The 22,633-nt window shown below is 39.3% G+C and overlaps 2 protein-coding genes across 14 annotated transcripts in view; both read right to left on the reverse strand.

Annotated features, from left to right (window-relative positions):
- The window catches only part of ZSCAN12 (zinc finger and SCAN domain containing 12), a 28,858-nt gene extending 22,198 nt beyond the window's left edge, over nucleotides 1–6,660 (reverse strand). For 4 of the 8 annotated variants that reach the window (XR_014251380.1, XR_014251381.1, XM_082415365.1 and 1 more), the window contains exons 1-3: nucleotides 6,545–6,658; nucleotides 5,210–5,696; nucleotides 1,268–1,412 (exon numbers count right to left, since the gene is read on the reverse strand). Coding sequence is in view for 6 of the 8 variants with exons in the window: in XM_082415365.1 (XP_082271491.1) it covers nucleotides 1,268–1,412; nucleotides 5,210–5,632 (568 nt within the window). In the remaining 2 variants the exon portion in view is untranslated. Of the gene's footprint in view, nucleotides 1–1,267; nucleotides 1,413–5,209; nucleotides 5,697–6,544 lie in introns of all 8 variants that reach the window. The other 4 variants (XM_082415364.1, XM_082415361.1, XM_082415362.1 and 1 more) reach the window with 3 other exon arrangements.
- A 229-nt stretch (nucleotides 6,661–6,889) lies between these two features.
- ZSCAN23 (zinc finger and SCAN domain containing 23) overlaps nucleotides 6,890–22,633 on the reverse strand; it is a 38,920-nt gene continuing 23,176 nt past the window's right edge. For 4 of the 6 annotated variants that reach the window (XM_082415451.1, XM_082415452.1, XM_082415453.1 and 1 more), the window contains 4 exons: nucleotides 18,207–18,691; nucleotides 17,815–17,962; nucleotides 16,834–17,460; nucleotides 6,893–12,334 (listed from right to left, as the gene is read on the reverse strand). In XM_082415451.1, coding sequence (XP_082271577.1) covers nucleotides 16,847–17,460; nucleotides 17,815–17,962; nucleotides 18,207–18,614 — 1,170 coding nt within the window. In that variant the 5' untranslated portion in view covers nucleotides 18,615–18,691 and the 3' untranslated portion in view covers nucleotides 6,893–12,334; nucleotides 16,834–16,846. Of the gene's footprint in view, nucleotides 12,335–16,833; nucleotides 17,461–17,814; nucleotides 17,963–18,206; nucleotides 18,692–22,633 lie in introns of all 6 variants that reach the window. The other 2 variants (XM_082415455.1, XM_082415454.1) reach the window with 2 other exon arrangements.

Below are 22,633 nucleotides of genomic sequence, written 5' to 3' on the forward strand. Positions count from 1 at the left end.
ATGGTTTCCAGGAAAGGAAATACACTAGTTCTTAAACACAAGAAAAGATGCTCCACCTCACAATAAGGGAAAAGCAAATTTAAACAATATTGAGTATAATTTTCACCCATCAGATTTGCCAATAGCTTGATATAACACCATGTTCATGACATGGATATCATACATTGCCAGTGGGAGTGTAAACTGACCCAAGCTTTATAGAGGGCAATTTGACAATATATATAAACATTACAACTATATAATAAAACCTTTGACCTAGTAATTCCACACAGAAGAATTTATGCTACAGATATACTCACACATACAGTTATTTACCACAGCACTATTTGTTATAGTAAAAGAGCAGGGCCAACTTAAATGTCATCAGCAGGGGAAGTTAATTGCATGATATATCCATACATTTTAATATTAAGCAGCTGTTAAGAAATAAAAAATGCAAGGTTCTACAATCTTAGTGATAAAGAGAGGAAAATATATTTGAATATGAAAAACATACATATATGATTAAAAAATCTCTAGAAGGACACACAAGAAACTAGTAACAGTGACAACCTATTTCAGAATAGGGGTAAGGAGACCAAATGGCTAGGGAAATTGAGTGGAATTAAAACTTTTCACTGGGTACTTTAAATTATTATTTTTTGAGCCATGTGAATTTTCACCTATTTAAAAAAATTAAATTAAAAAAACAATAAGGAAGTAGAAATAAGGAAGGTACTGAGTCTTTCACCCCTTCACTAACTTTGAACATTCTACCCCATTTGCTTTATTACTCCTTCTCTTTATAAGAGTAATACACACACACACACACACACACACACACACACACACACACACACACACACACACACATATATATATATTTTTTCCCTGTACCATCTGAGAGTTAGCTGCAGACATCATGGAGCAAAGGTTTATTTAACTGAAGGAGGCAGGAGATAGTCGAATTGGAAGATAATGGTATTGTCTGCTAGGATAAAGGCTAAAAATAGCAGAAAGGTCAGTACAGAGGAAAATAACTGTCAGAAGAACTATAAGTGATTTCAAATAAAATACAGCCAGAATTTTAAAAATATTAATATAAAGAGAAAAAAAGAGCTGTAGAGTGACAAACCAGGCTGCCTGAGGCCTACACATGAGCCGTCAGATTTCTAGAGAGACTTTCCTGACTTTAATGATCAGAAACAGCACAAAGTACAAAACAGCCCCAGTGTCCTGTGTTAGCCCCATCTTCCCCTTCCTCCCAAGGTGGGTCTTTCTTCTTTACCTTGCTTCTTCTGGGCTTCAATTTCTGGAGATTCACATTTTAGCTGGGCTTTCACAGATGGGAGGGACATTCTGGGTTCTTGTTCTGTTCTTAGAGCTACCATCTCCTGCAAGAACATTTCCTGTTCTTCAGTGTGGACTGAGACCTGAGGTAGATGAGATATAACTGAGATACTCACTCTGATAACATTAAACAGAAGAGTATACTATTCATGGCAGTGGCACCCAGCTCTCTGAAACTTGAAATAAACTTCTTTCCAGATATCAGCTTACCATAATCCTACTCATTCTTCAAGGCCAACATAAATGTCACCTCCTGAGAAACCTTCCCTTCTGCAGCTGGAAGTAATTTCCCCTATTCTTAACAGTTAAAGAATGTTGATTGTGCCCCTTTTACTTCTTTGTCTGTGCGCAAAGAAATGGAGAAGTGAAAGAGAGAAAAAAAAAAAAAGAAAAGAGAGAAGGAAAAGAAGGTAAAAAGAAGCAGAAAGGAGGGGAAAAGAACTTAGGGGGAAATAAAACAGAAATGAGAAAGAAGGAAAAGGGAAAAGTAAAGAGAGAAAGTAAAGTAAAGAAAGGAAGGGAAAAAAGGAAAAGGAGAGAAATCGCTTCCATATTTACCCCAAAAGCTGTTCCTAATAGACTCTGCTCTTCTGAGGTCCCCATCCCACTTCTTTCTGGGAAGATGATCTTATTTTCTATTTATCTAAGATCACAATCATCTCAAAAAATCATCTCCCCTTCACTTTATCTATCTCCATTCTCATACTCTTCTCCTTCCCTTGTATCTTAGAGGAAGATGTCTTTTCTTTTTCAAGGCTTGTATCTACTTTTGCCTTCAATCTCATCCTTTTCCGCTTCCCTGTGACCCTTGCTCCTTCAATTAACTCATTTACTCAGCAATTTCAGCCACTCTGTAGCTTCCACTACTCCACGGGCCCATTTCCTCTTGCATTTAAAAGTAATAGGTTTCCCCAGCATGGTATTATAAAAAGCAGGGATCTGGAATCACTCTAGTTACTTACACTGATCCTTAGTTTAGTAGCTCTGTCACCATGGGCTAGAAATTACTCTGAGATTATGACACCACGCATGTAAAGCACTTCGCACAAGGCCTTGGCATACGACAGGCCCTCAAGTTACTTCCCCATCCCCTTCAGTGGCTAAATTTTGTAAATAAGAAATCACCATACACTGGCTCTATTTCCCTGACATAGTTTCATTTTGTAATCTCTCCCTCAGAATAAGAGCCAAAATCAGCAGGTACTATCTCAGATGTACAGAAAAAGTTGTTTTGATACTTCAAATTTTGGGGAGGGGGAAGCAAAAAAAGGCCAGTATAGTGAACTGTGCCTTCTGTCCCTGGATCTTTGGCTAGGCCTCATAAATCAAGCTGTAAACTCCACTAGCTACCCTCAGCAACCCTCAAGGGAAAGGACTGGCTGGCAATACAAACTCAACACGACTAAAACCAAATTACTTTTGCCTGCACCTGAAAATCCCATTCTTTCTTTCGGTTCTCTTCCTACCTCCCTGGCTACTCCCCAGTTTCCACTGCTGGTTACTCCCCTGATGATCCCTTTTTGTCTCATGGCTTTAATCATCACCCATATTCTGGCAAGTCCCAATTTTATATTTCTAGAACAGATTCCCCCCACTGAATTCCAACTTTTTATATCCAGTTGCTTGCTCAAACTTTCCACTTGGATTCTAATAGGAATCTCAAAATTTACATATCCAAAACCTAACTCTTGATTCCTTTTACCATCTCAGTGAATGACAAACCCATTCTACCTGATGTTCAGACTAAAAACCTTGGCATATCTTTAACTCACGTTCTCTCACATCCCGCAACCTATATAGAAACAAATCCTCTCAAGCTCTACCTTCAAAATGTATCCAGAATCCAATCACATCTCACCACTTCCACTGCTGCTATCCTAGTCCAGGCCACCAGCACCTCTTGCCTGGATTATTGCTTACAGCCACAGCCTCCTAATCTGGTTTCCCTGCTTCTAACTTTGTCCCCTATGCCTCCCCTAGTCCCACCATGAGCCCCAATGTAGAACTTTTCCAACATAGCAGGTAGTGATTATGTTAAAATTTAAGTCAGATTAAATCTCTCTTCTGCTTGAAACTCTCCAACGACTTTCCGTCTCAGAATAAAATCCGAATTCCTTATAATGGTCTACAACTCCCTTGTATGGTTTGATCTTCTTATAACTATCTGATTTCATCTCCTCCTTGACAAATACATCTCTACCATGATAAGCACATTCTCACCTTAAGACCTACCCATTTACTACTGATATTTCCCCTGCCTGAACACTCTTATCCTAGATGGTTGCATGGCTTGCTCTTTTAATTCAGATCTCAGCTCTAAATGTCACCCTATCTGAAAATCCTTCCCTGACCAGTCTATTGAAAACAACACAATCTTCATTTCATTCACTATTCCTTTTCTCTGCTTTACTGTTGCTTCTTTAAATATAGAATTTATGACCACCTGATGTATTATATGTTTGTTGATTTTTTGTTTACTGTCTGTCTCCTCTCAGTAGTTTAAAATCTATCAACGTAAGAGCAGCAATCCTCTATAACTTGTTCACTGGTGCATTCCCAGTGCCTAGTAAACAATAGATAGTCAATAAATATCTGCTGAATGAATGAACTTTTCCCAATCCACCTTCGCCTACAATCTTGAACTCTGTTAGAAGTGTCTCCGTTATGCTAGTCTTTCAAGCTTGAAATCCCTACTGCTTAGCCTAGAATAGACTGCTCAGTAAAGAGTTCTCCATTCTTTCTTCCTTCTTTATACCTCTACTCTGTCATAATTTTCAATTAATTCTTACCTAAGACATGCCTCTTCCTTCGCAGTCACACTTCCATGACCCTATTTTAAACTTAGATCTTTTTGCCACATGCTCCTTTCCTCTTCAGTCTTCGTACTTCAATGCTAGATTATATTTCCTTCACCGTTTATACTCTCTATACCAAGCTTTCTTAGCCTTGATTCTATTGACATGCTGGGTCAAATAATTTTCTCTTGTATAAGGCTGTTCTTTCCACTGTGAGATATCTAGCAGCATCCCTGTCCTTTAGCCACTAGATGCCAGTAGTACTTCCCGCCGTTAAGACAACCAAAAATGTTCCACGACATTGCCAAATGCCCTCTGCGGTACAAAATTGTCACCGGGTGAAAACCACTGTCTTTTATCAACGCTAAAACAAAACAAAATAGTCCTACGTAATTTGGTCCTTTTTTATATCTTGGCGTTAGTAAAATTCATTTAGACTCAGAAAGAACAGATTAGGAGCTTCTGTCCTACAGAATAAAATCTAAACTCCAGAGGTTGATATTCAAGGTCCTGGACTCTCTGTGCTCAACTCTTCTACTCACATCTCACCTTTCCAACTTAACTGGGCTTTCAACTACTCAAAGAAACATGGGCCCCATGACCTGCCCCTCCCTAACTTTCCACTCTGCTCCTACATCTCATTCCTCTGAGATGGTGACTTTGATTTCTCCATCTTTTAGTCCTTTAATGGAGACAAGGCAGTGGATATATCTGCAAAACCTTATTTCTTAATTATTTGTATTGTTCAGCAGAAATGATGCCCCTTTCAAGAGGCTGCTACCTACCTTGTCACCATCATCTCTCTAACATTTTCTCTCTGTCCTACAAGTCTTCTGTTTCTAATGTTTCTGGGCAGCATTTCATCAAACAGAATTTTGTAGCTTAATGCAGAAATACATGATCCTTCTACAGAAGAGATATAAATAAGTTAGGATTATGTTAACCAATGTTCTGCGACACTCAGGCCCCTTTCTGACACACCAAAGTGTCGAGAATACCTTTTGTGAAATAATGTTAGACTTCATTCTGGCCTAGAAATCTCTAATTCATCTTTTCTCAAACAGAAACCACCTCTTTGTTCTCACCTGATATCCTGGCTCATCCAACTCTCTCTCTAAATCCTCCAGCACAGTCACCACCTCTTCCCCACTCTGCGGATGCTGTTCCTGGACCCAAGCTTGGAGCTCCTCGGGCAGGATGGTTAGGAATTGCTCCAACACCAGCAGTTCCAGAATCTGCTCTTTTGTATGGGTCTCTGGCCTCAGCCACTGATGGCAAAGTTCCCGGAGTTGGCTCAAAGCCTCACGGGGTCCAGATGTTTCCTGGTAGCAGAACTGCCTGAAGTACTGTCGGAAGACCTCCCTGCTGTGGGTGGTGTTCTTTTGCAGGTTCTGATCCTGTCTGGCGGTATACTTATTTTCCTCCTCCACCTCCTCTTCCTCTATCTTTATTTCCAAAAGTTCATCCTGGCCCTTGTTGGCCTGGATGGACCAAGTAGATGCCATCATAGCTGTGCAAAAGCTTATGAATGCTTCAAGCAAGATCTCCTGTGCCGTCTCTTTCTGGCTGGAACTGAAGAAGAAGCCATCATCATTAACACAAACTACACCATAAACAAAAACTGCAAATTCTAAGAATTTTAAAATGCACTTTGAAAGCCGCCTCCAGGTTAATTTTCTATACGCAGGAAAATACTCTGATAAAAAAAGGCTCAAGAATAGACTAATTTAAAAAGACATATTAAGTAAAAGGTGCTAAGTTGTTTCAGGACTCTAAGAAAGAAGAGTAAGACTTGGTAGGAAACATTTCCACTTGATGATAGATAAAAGAACAATTAAACGGAATAAACAAACATTTACAGCAAACAAATAATAAAAAGTTGAGACATCCTTGATTAGCTGCTTTTTAAATTTTTTAAATGCCCAGATGTCTGGTGGAAATCATGAAGTCATAAAAGCAGCAAAGTCACATGAATTTATTCCCTCAGGGGTCTAATCTCTCTGCTCCTCATTCTTCATTTATCAAGCGAAAAGGCTGGAGACATTGGTCTTTAAGACTTCCTTCTACCCTCGCGTTCTGTGATTTTAACTCTAAAGGCAGGCCCAGGAAAGAGGCCCTAGGACGCCAGTCAGCGTCTGTGACCCAAGACTGTTCAGAAATGTCAGAAGGAGCATAATTCAAGAAGGGTACACCGCGCGAGACAAGCCCGGGAGGAATGGAGCGCACAGCCGGGTCTCTCCTTCATCCCCGGGCTCCGACCCACTCTCCCGAGGGGTCGGGGGTCGGGGCTAGCTTCTGCGTCAAGGAGCTTCTCGCGGATCCACCTAGGCAAGTGAGGTCCGGAGGCCGCCCCAGTCCAGCCGGGGCCGAGAAGGCCGTAGCACCCCCGCCCGCCGCGTCCGCAGCACAGGATCGCTCACCCGCAGCACCAGGACGCCAGAAGCGGTTTCTCTCCGGGGACAAGGGGCTGAGACCTCCAACCGCTTCGAAACCGGAACCCACCAACAGCGACCCACAGAGGCCGGAAGCGGCCGCGAAGTGCGGAAGACCGGTTCACTTCTGCCGCTGCTCTAGGAAGGGGGCGGGAGGGGCTTGCAAATCGGTCGATTTACCGCGTGCCCATGCGAGAGGACAGCTGAAGACTCGCAGGCCCGCGGTTTCGCGATATTGTTTTCTCCTGCTCCTCTTCGGCTGTTATCTCCACTTCCCCCGACCCGATGGGCGGTCGAGGCTTGGCGAGCCTACCTGTGCTAGGGAAATCCCATGCTTTTTCCACTCTCACTTTTATTTGGGTTTCTGCACCTTTGATGTTCAAGATGCCTCAAAAGGATGTTCTCCCGAGGTCCTTCCCGACTCAGGAAGGGACCTCTTCTACACACACTTCTCAAGGGTCAACCTGGTGGTTTCTGCCTGCTTTTTCACCTTCTTCGGTTCTCTCTTATAGGCTGACGATAATGATTATACATCTGAAAACCCATAGGGTTCAATGGGAAAACTAAAAGACCATTTAGTAAAGTAGCAAGATATAAAATTAACACACTAAAATCAAGAGCCTTCCTATATGCAAATAACCAGTGATAAAGTTACAAGATATAATGGAAGAGAATACCGAATTTACAATAGCAACAACCAAAAAGCAAGCAAACAAACAAAACAAAAAAAACAAGAAGAAAGAAAGAAAGAATAATTGGGAATAAGCTTAGGAAAAAATATGCAAAACCTGTATGGGGAAAACCTCCTGAAAGGCCAAGTGTATACTTAGACAAATAGAAAGCCATATGCCAACAAGACTAATAAGAGTTTTGGCTCGAAAGACTCAATGAAGAAGTCAATCTTCTAAAATAAAAGTATCGACACATATTGTTCTAGAATTAGACAAGTTGATTGTAAAGTTCATATGGGAAAATAAGAATAGCCACAATACCCTCTGAAAAAAGAACAATGGTGAGGGACAGCCTAATCGGATATTAGCACATGTTATAAAGCCTCTACAATTAGGAGTGTGATATTGTGTAAAAACAGAAATAGACCTAGGTACCTATGGATATTTAGTAAAAGATGGTGGCATCTCAAATTAACAGGGGAAATGACAGACTTGTAAATAAGTTGTGTTGGGACAACTGATAGCCATTTGGTCAAAAATAAAATTGAATTAATATCTCCCATCACATGGCACAGTCAGGATAAATTCCAAATGGATCCAAAAACCAAATGTAAAAAAATGTACCTATACATGTATTAGAAGAAACATGAATAATAATTCTAACATCTGGGAACAGGGAAACCTTGTGTAATAGTGTCTCAATTTCCAAAAGCAATAAAAAATTAAATTTAATCAGATAAATCTGACTAAATAAAAATAAAATGAATTGGTTATCAAAAAACACCATAAAGAAAAGTCAGAAGACAAATGACACGCTGGAAAACTGTTTGCAACATATCACAAAGGACTAATATCCCTAATATATAAAGGATTCCTAAAATATTTCCTAAAAAGAAAATAACCAATAACCCAATGGAGAAAATGGGCAAAAGAAATGAACAACTGACAGAATAAGAAATTGTAGCAGCCCTCAAATGTCTGTAAAGATGCTCAGCTTCACTCAAAATATAAACATACAAACTAAAAACTACACTGAGGTGCCATTAGTCATTTTATCTGATTGGCTCAAACCCAGAAGTTTGACAATATACTCTATTTATGAGGAAAGAGGAACTCTTATACATTCTCAGTGGGAACACAAAATAATACAACCCCTATTTGGAAAAATAAGAAAATGTAGCAAAAGCACTTACATAAGTTTACCCTTTGTCCCTGCAATACCACTTATAGAAATCCATCCCAAAGACATATTAACAGATATATGAAATGACATGCGCACAAGGTTATTCATTCAGGTATTCAAGCTAAAAGACTGGAAACAAACCTAATGTCCATCAATAGGTGACTGATTGAATAAACTGTGGCATAACTACCTAGGCAGCTATAAAAAGAAATGAGAAATCATGATGTACTGCTATGGAATGACTGACAGGTGCTGATAGCATAATACCTGTGGTAAGCAGAATAATGACACCCCCTCCCCCAAGATGTTTACTCCTCACCTAATCTCCAGAATCTGTGAATTTATTATGTTACATAACAAGGGGGAATTCAGGTTGCAGATCAATTTAATCTAATTCTATTCAACTGACCTTAAGGTAGATTTTCTTAGTTGAGGACCAACTTGTTTTGTTCTAATAAAGCTTGATTTCTGGACACTGAAGTTTGAATTCAATATAGCCTTCTCATATCACAAAACACTACACTTCCTTTGGTTTTTTTTTTATTAAATTTTATTTTAATATAATTGTAGATTCATATGCAGTGTTAGAAATAATGCAGAGATCTCATTTACTCTTTACCAGGTTTCCACAAATAGTAATATGTTGCAGAACTATAGTACAATGTCACAACTGGAATATTTACATTGTTACAGTCAAGATACACAACATTTCCATCACTACAATCCCTTTTATGAACACACCCACTTCCTGCTCACTCCCATCGTCTCATTAACTACTGGCAACCAGGACTCTGTTCTCTGCTTCTATAATTTTGCCATTTCATATTTGGTTTTTTCATCTCTGTTTTCTTTTCTTGCCTTCTTGTAGGCTACTTGAACGTTTTTTTAAATTGTATTTTAACTTATCTATAACATTTTTGGTATATCTCTTTGTATAGCTTTTTTAGTAGTTGCTCTAGGCTTCACATCATATAGACACAACTTAGCACGTTCTATTGGTGTCATCATTTTACCAGCTTGAGTGAAATATAGAAACCTTACTTCCCTTTACATCCCTTACCCTACCATTTATAATTCTTTTAAATATTTCCTCTAATAAATATATTTAGCACCACATCAGACAATGTTATAATTTTTGCTTCAACAATTAAACATAATTTAGAAAAATCAAGAGAAGGAAGCTTATTGGATTTACCCATATTCTTTCTCTTTTCCTGATTCTTCTATTTAGAGAAATTCCTTTTGCCATTTTTTAAACGTAGGTTCCCTAGTGACAAATTCTATGTCTTACTCAGCCGAGGATGTCTTGATTTTCTCCTTTACTCCAGAAGGATATTTTCACCAAGTATAGGATTCTGGCTTGACAGTTCCTTTCTTTCAGTTCTTTAAAAATACTATGTCAATTCCTTCTGGTCTCCATTATTACTCATAAGAAATCCACTGTCATTTGAATTTTCTCCTATAGGTAAGATGTCATTTTTCTCTGACTGCTTTCAAATCTTTTGTCTTTGTGTTTGGGAAGTTTAATGTGACGTGGTTTTGAATGGATTTCTTTGGGTTTATCCTGTTTTCGTTTTGATCAGCTTCTTGAATCTGTAGGTTTACGTCTCTTGCCAAAACTGGGAAGTTCTCAGCCACTACTTTTTCAAGTACTTTTTCAGCTCCATCCTCTTTGGGGCTTCAATGACATGAACATTACATCTTTTCTATAGTTGCACAGGTCCCTGAGGTTCTTTGTATTAGTTTCCTTTGGCTTCTGTAACAAATTACCACAAACTTGTGTCTTAAACACAACAGAAATTTATTCTCTCACAATTTTAGAGGCTAGAAGTCGGAACTCAAGATGTTGTCAGGGCTGTGTTCCCTCCAGAGACTCCGGGGTAGAGACCCTGTTTCTTGTCTCTTCCATCTCCTGGAGCTGCTTGCTGGTCATACCTCAGTGTTCCTTGGGCTCGAGGCCACATCACTCCAATCTCTGCCCCCATCTTTCCATCACCTTTTTCTCTGTGTCTAATCTCCCTCTGACTCTCTCTTACAATGATATTATAGCATTCTGGACCCCCCTGGATAATCCAGGATAATCTCCTTGTCTCAAGATCCTTAACTCAATCACTTATTTTGCCATATAAAATAATATTCACTGTTCTGCCACATAAGGTAATATTTATAGGTTCTGGTGATTAGGAAGTGAACATACCTTTGAGGGGCTATTTTTCCAGCCTACTACATTCTGTTCCCTTATATATTTTTTTTCTCCAGTCTATTTTCTCTCTGTTGTTCTGATCGAGTTATTTCTGTTGTTCTATCTTCTACTTCACAGATCCTTTTTCTCCATTCTGTTGTTGAGAATGTATTTTTCAGTTCTCAAATTTCCATTTGGTTTTTCTTTATAACTTCTATTTATTTGCTAAGACTTTCTATTTCCTTACTGAGGCTTTCTATATTTTCATTTTTTTTACACGTGTTCACAATTTCTCATTGAAGCTTTTTTTTTTTTTAAATCATGACTGCTTTGTCAGATTAATTCTAACATCTCTGTCAGCTTGGTGTTGGCATCTTTTAATTTTCTTTTTTCATTCAGTTTGAGACCTTCCTGGTTCTTGGTATTTGAGTAATTTTTTTAATTGAAATTTGGACATTTTGTATTGTTATGAGACTGGATCTTAATTAAACCTTAGGTTTCAGCTGGTTTTCTCTGAAACTATTGTGGCAGGGGAAGTAGGGGAGGGTGACACTGAGGCAATGCCAGAAAAGGGCCAGTAGAGAGTCAGGACTTTCACCATCACCCAGCAATAACAAGTCTGCGCTCACACAGTGTCTGTGGTGACCATGGGGAAGCCAGAACTCCTACCCTTACGGAACAGTAAGAAGGAGCTCAATGTAAATCAGGTGGGGAACCTGGACTTCTACCTCTGTCAGGCAGTAATGAGGTGCTACCTTCCCCTACTTCCCCTGCCACACTCTTTAATGTTTTCTTAGCCACAGAAATTGACGTGGCACTTCCCTTTGTTTTGCAAAATTCCGAGAATCACATTATAGTAAAGTACTTTTTAAAAGAGCTAAGCCTCTACGGTACAAATATGTAATCATAACCATTACTATAATGGGTTTTAATGAAAACTGAGAAACTGCTCAGATAAATTCAGGTAAGGTATAAGAAACCATCTTTTAGCCTTAAGGATCCGTCAGCCGATGGACACCGGAGGGTGCTCCCCACTGGTGAATCTATGTCTCCTTCGAGAAGCAAGTAGTCTGCACAGACCAGGCTCTGTACAGCATTTGTGTTCAGTTCTCTGCATCTCTGAAACGTCCGGAAGCACCGACACGGAAAAGAGAGTCAGATCCTGAGGAATCTATGTAAGGCAAGGAAGAAGAACCCAAGCCAGGCCTGGAGAAAGGGGGCAACACCCCAACCTCCAACCCCAAGGTCTCTGCAGAGGTACAGGGCATCCTGCGTGGGGAGGAGCCAGATATCCACCTATACCTGACCAGAGTCGGGAAGCAACGACCGAAACGGGATATTTGGGCTACAGCGCACACCAGGAACCGGAAATAGGTCACAACGCTTGACCGCGTATCCGCCGGCTCCTCAGCTGCCTCTCTAGGAAACTTGGAGGACCCGTCATCTCAGTGGTTGATCTGGCAACCTGGCACGCCTTCGCGTGCTTGGCTTCCTCCTAATGGCTCAGGCAGGAAAATCGACGAGGGCTCGTAACCTCTGGGGTCCAGCAGCCACTCAGTCTGGGCTAATATCTTTCTACTCCACTGAGGACACCTGGCCACTCTCACCGGATTCTCGAAACCCTAGGTTCCCTTAGGACCCGGTCCTCTGACGTCCCAGCCTTCAGGGTCCCTCTCCTGCAGTCTCTTAAGGTACCAACAGTCAGTTAACTTCCAGGGTCAGAAGCAATAATCAACATCCACCTAAGGAAAGCGGCAACAAGAGGGGCAGAGGTCGGCTTGCTCTCCACTGTTTTAAATCTTTGCATAATCGGGTCCCTCTGAGTAACCTAACCACTAATTTAGTGATTAGTCTGGGGTGGGGCCCAGGCAACTGCACTTCAAACAACCCAGGTGATTCTAACGCAGGTATACACCAAGAAACAGCGGCTTCATCATAAAGCTAAGGTAGCTGGCATGGAAATCTGGATGTGGGTCCAGCGAGACCTAAAACCATCACAGAGTAATTTATAGACTGTGCTCTTCTCCCTGTTCTCCTTTTTATGGAAAGTACTAAAATGAGTGAGGAGCGAAGGCAGTGAGACTATTTTCACTGCTTGAGACTCTGTACCTAAGACACTTGGAACAACTGAGACGGAGGAATTTCTAGTAAGTACTGTGAAGATGAAGCATTTATCTTGGTAGTGCTGTCTCTGCATCTATGTTATTTTTCCTTCTCTTTGGTCACCATTGTTGGCCAGAGTTTTGGTGTCTCATTTTGCTTTCTGTCTTTTTTATGTTCTCACATTTTGTCCATCCTTTTTCTCTTTCCATCCCATTTGTTTTTTGCAGATGCCTAAAATGTGTCTCAGGGCTCCAAGTCTAAGTGTCCATGAAACTACATATAATTCACGATGATCTTTGTTCATAGTTTTGTTTTAAAAAAACTTAATGTGATTAAAAACTAGAAAGATCACTATAAGTCCTTAACCACTTGGGTTTCACTTTTCTCATGTAGGTATGAAATGATCAAAACTCCAAATTTTCTTTTTAAAGCTCAATATTCTCTGATTCTATAGTAAAAAGCTCCTATCACGCACAAAAAATACTTTTGATGATTCTACACTGCTTATCAAAGACTCAATGCATTAGGAAAGCGTTCAAGGCCCTCTCAATCTGGCCCTCACCTACAATCTCCCACTCCCGCACTTCTTTGCAGGAACTCCGTGACCCAAACTGGAAAACCCCTGGCTCTTGAGCATGTCTTAAATGGGGGTCTTGCCTCACCCTATTCCCTGTGCCAAAAACACTTTCCTCTGTCCTCCACCTCCCTCTGCAAAGAATCTATGTTTCTCTCAATTACTAATTCAACATTTAACCAATGACACATGTATATTCATATATATTTTATATTTCAAAATTCTTCCACAGAAAATACTTCATATTTTATAATAATTTTGACCTACTTTTATTTTAAATTTTCCTCAGAGATAATTTTTGTCTTACTAGAAAAATATAAAACAATCTTCTACTATAAATTATAATTATGTTTTTTAAAAGAAAAGTATTGTCAGATATAGAAAATAGGAGTCATTTCCAGATACAAAATATGGACAGAGACTTGATTCTCCTGTTGTCCTGACCTTCAACTCAAAATTATAGTGAAAGAGAATCTTCAGGGCTCTATCTACAGCTCTAGGCAGGTTTTGGTTGCGAGATACTTAGCCATTTTTTGATGCAGTGTCCACTGTCCTAACAGTGCTCAAAGGGGTGCTGGACTATCCTTCAAGAACCAATAAGGCTATTTAATTGGATTTGAATCAATATTTCTTACACCTTGCTCAACCATAAAACCAAACTCTGCTCTCTCAGATTGGACTTTTCAAAGGGATAGGGAGGGATGGATACTGGTCCAGGGAACACCTGAAATGAGATCAATACTAGAGACTTCATAGGCTGAATAAAAGGAGCCAGGGTGGAAAAGAGAGGAGAAGTGAGGGAAATTTAGAAATATAAAAGGGAGACAACTAAGGACTTCTGGCCAGAAAGACTGGAATAATCACAGAAGAAGTCAAAGTCTACATGCCACTGTCTATAGGTTGAGACAAATATTATTTCTTACATAATGAGGAATGTGCATCCTAGATAAAAGAATTACCATAAGAGAATTAGTACAATTAGTATCAGAAAACAAGGAAAGTTAGTTTGGTGAACTGTCAGTCATTTTAATTGTGTTAACCATCATTGCATTCTAAGCAGTACATCTGTCTCTACGGCATATGTAATGTATTTTGTTTCTTGGCGTTTTACCAGTTGTTAAGAAAATTGAGAATTTTTGAGAAGCTGTAAACAAAACAAAACAAAAAAACAGGCACAGAACAAACCAAATATCCAACCTTCAACTGCAAGTGTAAAAACTCAGTCCATTAGAAATTCATCCTCTAAAATACTGATCTGTTCATATTTAAAATCTTTTAAGAGCTGATATAATTGAATTATCCAAACATGCTGCTTCAGCATATTGGAGAAACATTTAAAATACTTATGAACTCAGATTGTAATAGTATATGTACTATATCACTATATGGAATATATATTTAACTTGAGAAGTTGAAAATCCCTATGTATTTCTCTTGGAATATAATTTAAACCTCAAGACAATAAAATATACTCTTGAGGAAATTTAAGACTTTTTTTCTTCTAAGATTGTTGATAATACCTACAATTAGTCACAAGTAGTGACACAAATAGTTTGAAATGTTAAGTCTAAGAATATATAACAGAACAAAATACATGAAACTGGAAAATACCACCTATCACTTCTCCATTCTCCACAGAAGCATTATGTGTAATTCTAGTCGTCCAAACCCTGTTTCCTAGCTCATGTGGAAGTTGTTAGCTTTTAAATAGAAAGTGTTTGACTTGGACTAAACTGGGGAGAAGAATGAAACAATACATAACATTTCAAAGTAGTGATTTTTCATCTGTAGGAGTATGTTGAACTATCGAGCACCAACAAATGAGATACTGTCAACTTGTAAATAGAATAAGGAAGCCCTCTGTTATAATGCAGAAATCTCTAAAGATTATATTGTTTCATGAAAACAAGGTATTGAAGAATATAAATAGTATGCCATCGTTCTGTGTAATTAAGGGAATAAGATTATATATTCATATTTTCTTGTACTTACATAAAGAAACACTGAAAGATACATAAGAAACTAGTAAATGACTACCTATAAGGGAAAGATAGCGACTTTTTTTAGTGTTGTTTCGATATTAGAACCAGGTGAAGAATGAATTTTTTTAAAAAACTCCTTCTAAGTAAATTAAAATTTAAAGTTAAAAATAATCACTCACTACAAAAATAAATAAAATGCCTCAAATGAGAGATAAGTGGGAGGAATCTTTCCTGGAACTCCACTGTAAATTAAATAGGCTGTACATTTATTGAAACATATAGATGGGAGGGTTTGTTGAGCTAAAAAGCAAAACCTCAGTGCCTTATAAGTCCTCTAAGTTCTATATGGCAATACAGTGCTTCCAGTGGCTTAGTAGAAAGAGCATTGCACTAGGAATTAGGAGAGAGGGTTTTAGTTCCAGCTCCATTAACTAGCTGTATGATCTTACACAGTCACTTCCTAGAGCTTCTGTTTCTGTATCTGTCAAATAAGGGCACGTAGAAGTGATCTCTGAGGTCCCTTAGAGCGTTTCTATTGCTCTTAAGTTAACTGTGTATGTATTTGGTATTCCAATCCAGATTGTTATCACCATAGATTTTTCATTTTTTTGGTCTCCTGGCCTTAGTATAAAGTTTTGTAACACTCAGTCAGTGTTAAGGAAAAGAAATCTTTTTTATGTATGACCTTGATAATAATCAATAGGTAGTGCTGAGAGGCATGGAGGTTATAAAAAGCAATCAACATGGAAGACTGATCATACTTTTCTGTCTACTTTTGTATATGTTTGAAATTTTCCATAACAAAAGTTTAAATAAAGAAAAACCCCAAAATGCTCATAAGTCACAGGAAAAATACAATGAGGCCTATATTTTCGCAATAAAGATCTGAAGTGAGATATCAGATTTTTAGCTAAGTGTCTTGGGCTTTGCAAAATTTAAAATCATGAGCAATATTTGTTATGACTAGCCACTGAGCTACTAATACTATATGGTTGCTTCAATACCTTGGTTCCTAAACTGAAGGCTGAATTACTAAACCTCTACAAGGAGAAGCCTTCTATATATTTATGGGAGGATTCATCTGCCCCCTTTTGTAGGTTAAAAGCAAATTATCCTATCTTATGTGAATGGAAACTAATCTAATAGTTTACATTACAGATTTTACTGCAATTATTTTTAAATTAATTTTTAAATACTCAGTGAACTACCTTTGACATTTTGTATTCAGGCTGCATATAATTTTTAAGACTGTTTTTTAAAAGTTTTTAAAAACTAGGATGAAGGAGTTTTCCTGAAGTACATGTAGAAAATTTTTGGGACAGATGTGTTTGAGGCTATGTTGATGAAGTCAACACAATATTCAGTATTGCAAAGTATGGATGTCACTGACCAAAGAGATTTTGACAGATATATTTAAGATATTATATGTCTCTCAGCATAAAAATAAGGACGTTTTCACTGGTCTTCCTTGGAGCTTCCTATACTAGAGGATTAATCTCTTATTGTTCTCTCAGAGACAAAGTAAGAACCAGGACCCTTGCTACCATGCCTAGTGGTCTGACATCATGAAATTTTGCCCTACCTGTTCCAAGGAGCTAGCTGGATTCAGCCACAGGGTGGACTTTCCGATGCTGGACAAGGTTGCAGTGGTAACTGAAGTTCTTGCCACATTCCTCACATTCATAAGGTCTTTCTCCAGTGTGAATTCTCTGATGCTTAATGAGGACAGAACGTCGACTAAAGCTCTTACTGCACTGACTGCACTGGTAAGGTTTTTCCCCCGTGTGGATCCTGAGGTGATGGAAAAGCCCAGCGTTCTGGCTGAAGGCTTTACCACAAACGCTGCACTGGTAGCGCTTCTCCCCAGTGTGGAGTCTCTGGTGCTGGAAGAGGCCTGACCGCTGGCTGAAGGCCCGCCCACATTCATCACACTCATAGGGCTTCTCGCCCGTGTGCGTTCTCTGGTGCTCGATGAGGATGGAATTCTGGGTGAAGCTTTTCCCACATTCACCACAGATATAGGGTCTCTCCACCGAAGAGCTTACCCGTTGCCTTTCCCATCTGCCTTCGTGGTCACAGGTCTCTCCACACTCAGGCACTGGAATAATATCACCATTCAATGTTTCAGGTACTTCCACACGAGATTTCGTTTCTTTAGACAGATCCCTCTTTGGGGCTAACTCCACATTCCAAGTCCCAGCCTCATCATCTGAAATAATAAATGGATGGCATGAATGTTATGTTTCCAAAGAAGAAAGAAAAAAACTGGTCAGGAGAGTGGGTGGAAAGGGACAAGCAACACATTTTCTGTTTACTTTCCCACTCTCAACAATTATACCAGGACTTCAGGAGAAGATGCCCTGTATCGTAACTGCTTGTTTATTGTCTGCCTCTCCCACCAGACTGTAAACTTCCTGAGGGCAGGAACCACGTCTACCTTCCTCATCACTGTTTCCCCCGTACCCAGCACAGTGCCTGGCACACAGCAGACACTAAGTAAATGTGCTGAATAATGACCATTCAGGGAATGAGTTAGGCTTCCTGAGGAAATTCTAATCCTCACCAATCTCCTGAACCGGGCACACGCCTTGCAAGTTCCACTGAGGCTGCTCTTCCAAGGTTTGGAGCTGGCCACCTGACGACTCCTGGGCTGCTCCTAGAGTTGCTTTCTCCTTCACAAGCTCTTCCTGTTCATGATCATGGGCTGGGACCTGGTAAAAATCAAGGACAGTTAGGAAGCAAATATCAGAGAAGACATTGCAAGGCCTTCTCAGGACCAGTGGATAGGAAAAGAAGGCTCAAGAAACTGGCAAAGAAAAAAAGGCAGAGATTAAGAGCCTATTACAGATCAAGTTAGGCATAAAGAAATCCATCTCTTCCTCCTCTTCCTCTTACTGCACTGAAACCCCATGCTTGATCATACGAGCACAAACCCCTGTTCTCCCATCTTCCCACCTGCTCTCCTGGTTCATCCAGCTCTCTCTCCAAATCCTCCAGCACAGTTACCGCCTCCTCTCCACTCACTGGGCGGTGCTCTCTCACCCAGGCCTGGAGCTCCTCGGGCAGGATGGTCAGGAACTGCTCCAGCACCAGCAGCTCCAGGATCTGCTCCTTGGTGTGCATCTCTGGTCTCAGCCACTGATGGCAGAGTTCCCGGAGTCTTCGAAGAGCCTCTCGGGGCCCAGGTGTCTCCTCGTAGGAGAATTGTCTGAAGCGTCTACGAAAGATCTCTCTGGTGTGAGGGTTATCTCTTGACAGGCCAGATTCTTGCCCATAGGCATGGTCTCCCTCTTCCTCTTTTACTTTCACTGCTATAAGTCCCTCCTGCATCTCTGGAGTCTGAAGGGCCAAGGCTGTGGTCATTTGAGGTTTAACTATTCAGAAAAAGAATCTATTCTTGATAATTCCCCCTTGATCTTTTCTTCTGGAAATCCCAAAATCTAAAAAATAATTTGCAGGAAAAAAAAATATTAAAATGTAGAAAATCTTTTCTGCTGGTAGGCACTGGGAGTATTTATACTAAAATCAGTAACTTCGTCTAATGAAGAACATAAATGCATGATTAATAAGGACTATGCAAATACTGATGAAGGTAATATAGGAAGGCAAACAAAACCAAAACAGCACCACCCCCCGAGTTTTATTGAAGGAAGGGACCATTTTGATTATCCTGAATGAATCAGCTCAAATAAATCAGCTTGGATGTACTGGGTTTCCATTTGAATGGCAAGATACTGGACTCATAGTCAGTTTTTAGTTGAATGGGGGTAAACAAACACTTTGGGCCCAAGTGGTCACAGAAGACACTAAGAATCAAGGAGAAAAAGGAAAGAAAAAGGAGGAGGAAGGGAAAGTAAAGAAGATAAAAAGACACAATGAGGAGCAAAACAAATGTGCTTGGGGAAGAGAAGCAGAGTCCTTCAAATCAGGTGAGGTGTGGAGGAAAGAGATGTATGCTTGGAGTGGGGAAGATCTGGGACTGAGACTGATCTTCCAGGTACTCCCTGCACAGTCTTGGGCTTCATCTTTTGAGCCTTAGTCTACTCAATCTGTAAAATAGGGATCCTAAAGCCAACCTTGTCTACCTTTCTAGGTTGATATAGAAATAAAATAAGATCACATATAAAGAGCACAAAGAAGCTGGCAGTTTGGTAAACTCGAAAGTATTATAAATTACCACTATTGTTATTTTTCTTATAAATTTTATTGACAGACTAAATGAATATCCTAGTGATCCAAACACTAAGGTGAAAGAATCAGAAAGTAGTCAACTGGAGTGGTCTTGGTCTACAGATATTAAAATGAAGGAAATATTAGTTCTAATATTTTTAAATCACAGAACTTTAGCTCTTTCTTGCTCTTCAATTTCTTGGAAATTGTTTCTCTTTGAAGTTCCTTGAGGATGGAGAGTGGGCAATTGTATGTAAAATAAAATAAGCGCTAATAAAGAGACAAACATCTATGACCACTTAAATCTTTTTTTTTTTTTTACCACTTAAATCTTAATCAGGATAGTAATTAATGAAGGCAATTTTCTGAAAGAAAAATAATTATGTGATCTAATGATTTCCAAGCACCATTTTTTTTCTAGTACATACTTTATTTTTTTTTAAACATCTTTATTGGGGTATAATTGCTTTACAATGTTGTGTTAGTATCTGCTGTATAACAAAGTGAATCAGCTATATGCATATGTATATCCCCATATCCCCTCCCTCTTGCGTCTCCCTCCCACCCTCCCTATCCCACCCCTCTAGGTGGTCATAAAGCACCGAGCTGATCTCCCTGTGCTATGTAGCTGCTTCCCACTAGCCATCTATTTTACTTTTGATAGTGTATATATGTCAATGCTACTCTCTCACTTCGTCCCAGCTTACCCTTCTCCCTCCCCGTGTCCTCAAGTCCATTCTCTACGTCTGCATCTTTATTCCTGTCCTGACCTTAGATTCATCAGAACCATTTTTTTTTAGATTCCATATATATGTGTTAGCATATGATTTTCTCTTTCTGACTTACTTCACTCTGTATGACAGACTCTTGGTCCATCCACCTTACTACAAATAATTCAATTTTGTTTCTTTTTATGGCTGAGTAATATTCCATTGTATATATGTGCCACATCTTCTTTATCCATTCATCTGTCGATGGACACTTAGGTTGCTTCCACGTCCTGGCTACTGTAAATAGCACTGCCATGAACATTGCGGTACATGACTCTTTTTGAATTATGGTCTTCTCAGGGTATATGCCCAGTAGTGGGATTGCTGGGTCGTATGGTAGTTCTATTTTTAGTTTTTTAAGGAACCTCCATACTGTTCTCCATAGTGGCTGTATCAATTTACATTCCCACCAACAGTGCAAGAGGGTTCCCTTTTCTCCACACCCTCTCCAGCATTTCTTGTTTGTAGATTTTTTGATGATGGCCATTCTGACTGGTGTGAGGTGATACCTCATTGTAGTTTTGATTTGCATTTCTCTAATGATTAGTGATGCTGAGCATCCTTTCATGTGTCTGTTGGCAATCTGTATATCTTCTTTGGAGAAATGTCTGTTTAGGTCTTCTGCCCATTTTTGGATTGCGTTGTTTGTTTTTTTTGATATTGAGCTGCATGAGTTGCCAACCACCATTTTTGGGCAGAGGCTTTCAAACTTATTTGACCAGGACCCTCAGTAAGAAACATTGTATACTGTGAGCAGAACACACATACATGTGCATATGAATACATGTTTGTGCATGTGTGATACACATATACAAATAATTTTTTTACAAAATACTATGTACCCTTACATTATGTGATATATACTCTTATTTTTTAAATCCTATTTCATAAAATGAAAAAACAAAAAACCCTGGTCATAGCCCACTACACAGATTTCACGACCCACAAAGGGATCATGACCTATAGTTTTAAAATATTTTTGTTTTAATTTTAAGTAAAATTATTGTAATTCACTGTAAAAATAACCCTACACTATTCTTAAGTATTGGCATGCATCGCAAAATTTAAAAAACCAAGGGTAGATTATTTAAATTATAAGTGAACACTGATCATACTACAACTAGAAGAAAAGTTAAATTCATATTGACATTATTGGTTATAATTATCAAAGACAAAAAAACCACATTGGTATGGGACAGCATCCTTCTGGATAACCTGTGAACATTATCCCCTCACAAATTTCTAACATCTTTGGCTTGCTTGACTTCTATAGACCACCTTAGGAAGAATGGAGAGGGTTTTTACTCAAAAGATAGGATCCCTGAGTTCATGTTTTCCCCCAACTCACCACCACTCTGACCACCACATTATCTTTTTCTGTCAGAACTTTTCATATTCCACTCATTCATTGAGCAAATATTTACTCAGAGCCTACCACATTCCAGGTACTGTTCTAGGCTACAAACAAAAAAAATTTCTCATCTCAAGGAATTTACATTTTTATAGCAATATAATAATAGCTGACATTTATAGTGCTTTTAATGTACCAGGCAGTGTTTTAGATGCTTTACATATATTAACTCAATTAATCCTCAAAGCAACTATGAGTAAGGTACTATTATTACCCCCATATTGCAGATGAGAAAACTGAGGCACAAAGAGTTTAAGTCATTCATGCAATGCTTCACAGGTAGTAAGTGGTGAGGCTGCAATTTAAACCCAGCAAAGCTAACTCTAGAATTTATAGTCTCAGTCACTACACCACTCTCTCTCCTCTATGTGGGGGTAAGAAGGGGACAGGATGAGGAAAGGGGGCTATAGGAGACAGAAAATAATTATATGTCAAGTAGTGATAAATGCTATATAGAAAAATAAAGGTAAAGGAGATAGGCAGTAAGGGAGAGGAAAGGTCTCTATTTTATGTGGGGTAGTCAAGGAAAGCCTTGTTGACAAACCATTATTTGAGCAGAGACCTGAAGGAAGTGAGAAGCAAGTCACATGACTATCTGGAGAAAAACTGTTCCATGCAAAGGGAACACTTGAGTTCTTGGAGGTAGAAGCATGCCTGCATTTTTCAAGGGACAGTAGGTTGACCAATGTGGCTAGAATAGAGAAAGCAAACAAGACAGGAACAGATGAAGTCAAGTTAGGAGCAGACCATGAAAAGCCATCGTAGGGCTCTGCCTCATACTCTAAGAGATGAGGAGGAGGTTTTGCGCAGAGGGGTGATAAAATTTTATTCAATTTTAATATAAAAACATAACTGGCTGCTGTGACAAGAGACCACTGGGAAAAGCAGATGCAGGAAGAGAAGCTACGGTAATAATCTAGGGGAGAGATGATGGTAGCATGAACCATGGTCTGCTAAGCTTGTTCTAGGGTGAGAAATTTGGGGGGTACAAATATCAAATAGGTAAATTAAGAATATGTGCTCTCACATTA

The sequence above is a fragment of the Balaenoptera physalus genome (assembly GCF_965194825.1).
Source record: "Balaenoptera physalus genome assembly, chromosome: 11".
NCBI lineage: Eukaryota > Metazoa > Chordata > Mammalia > Artiodactyla > Balaenopteridae > Balaenoptera > Balaenoptera physalus.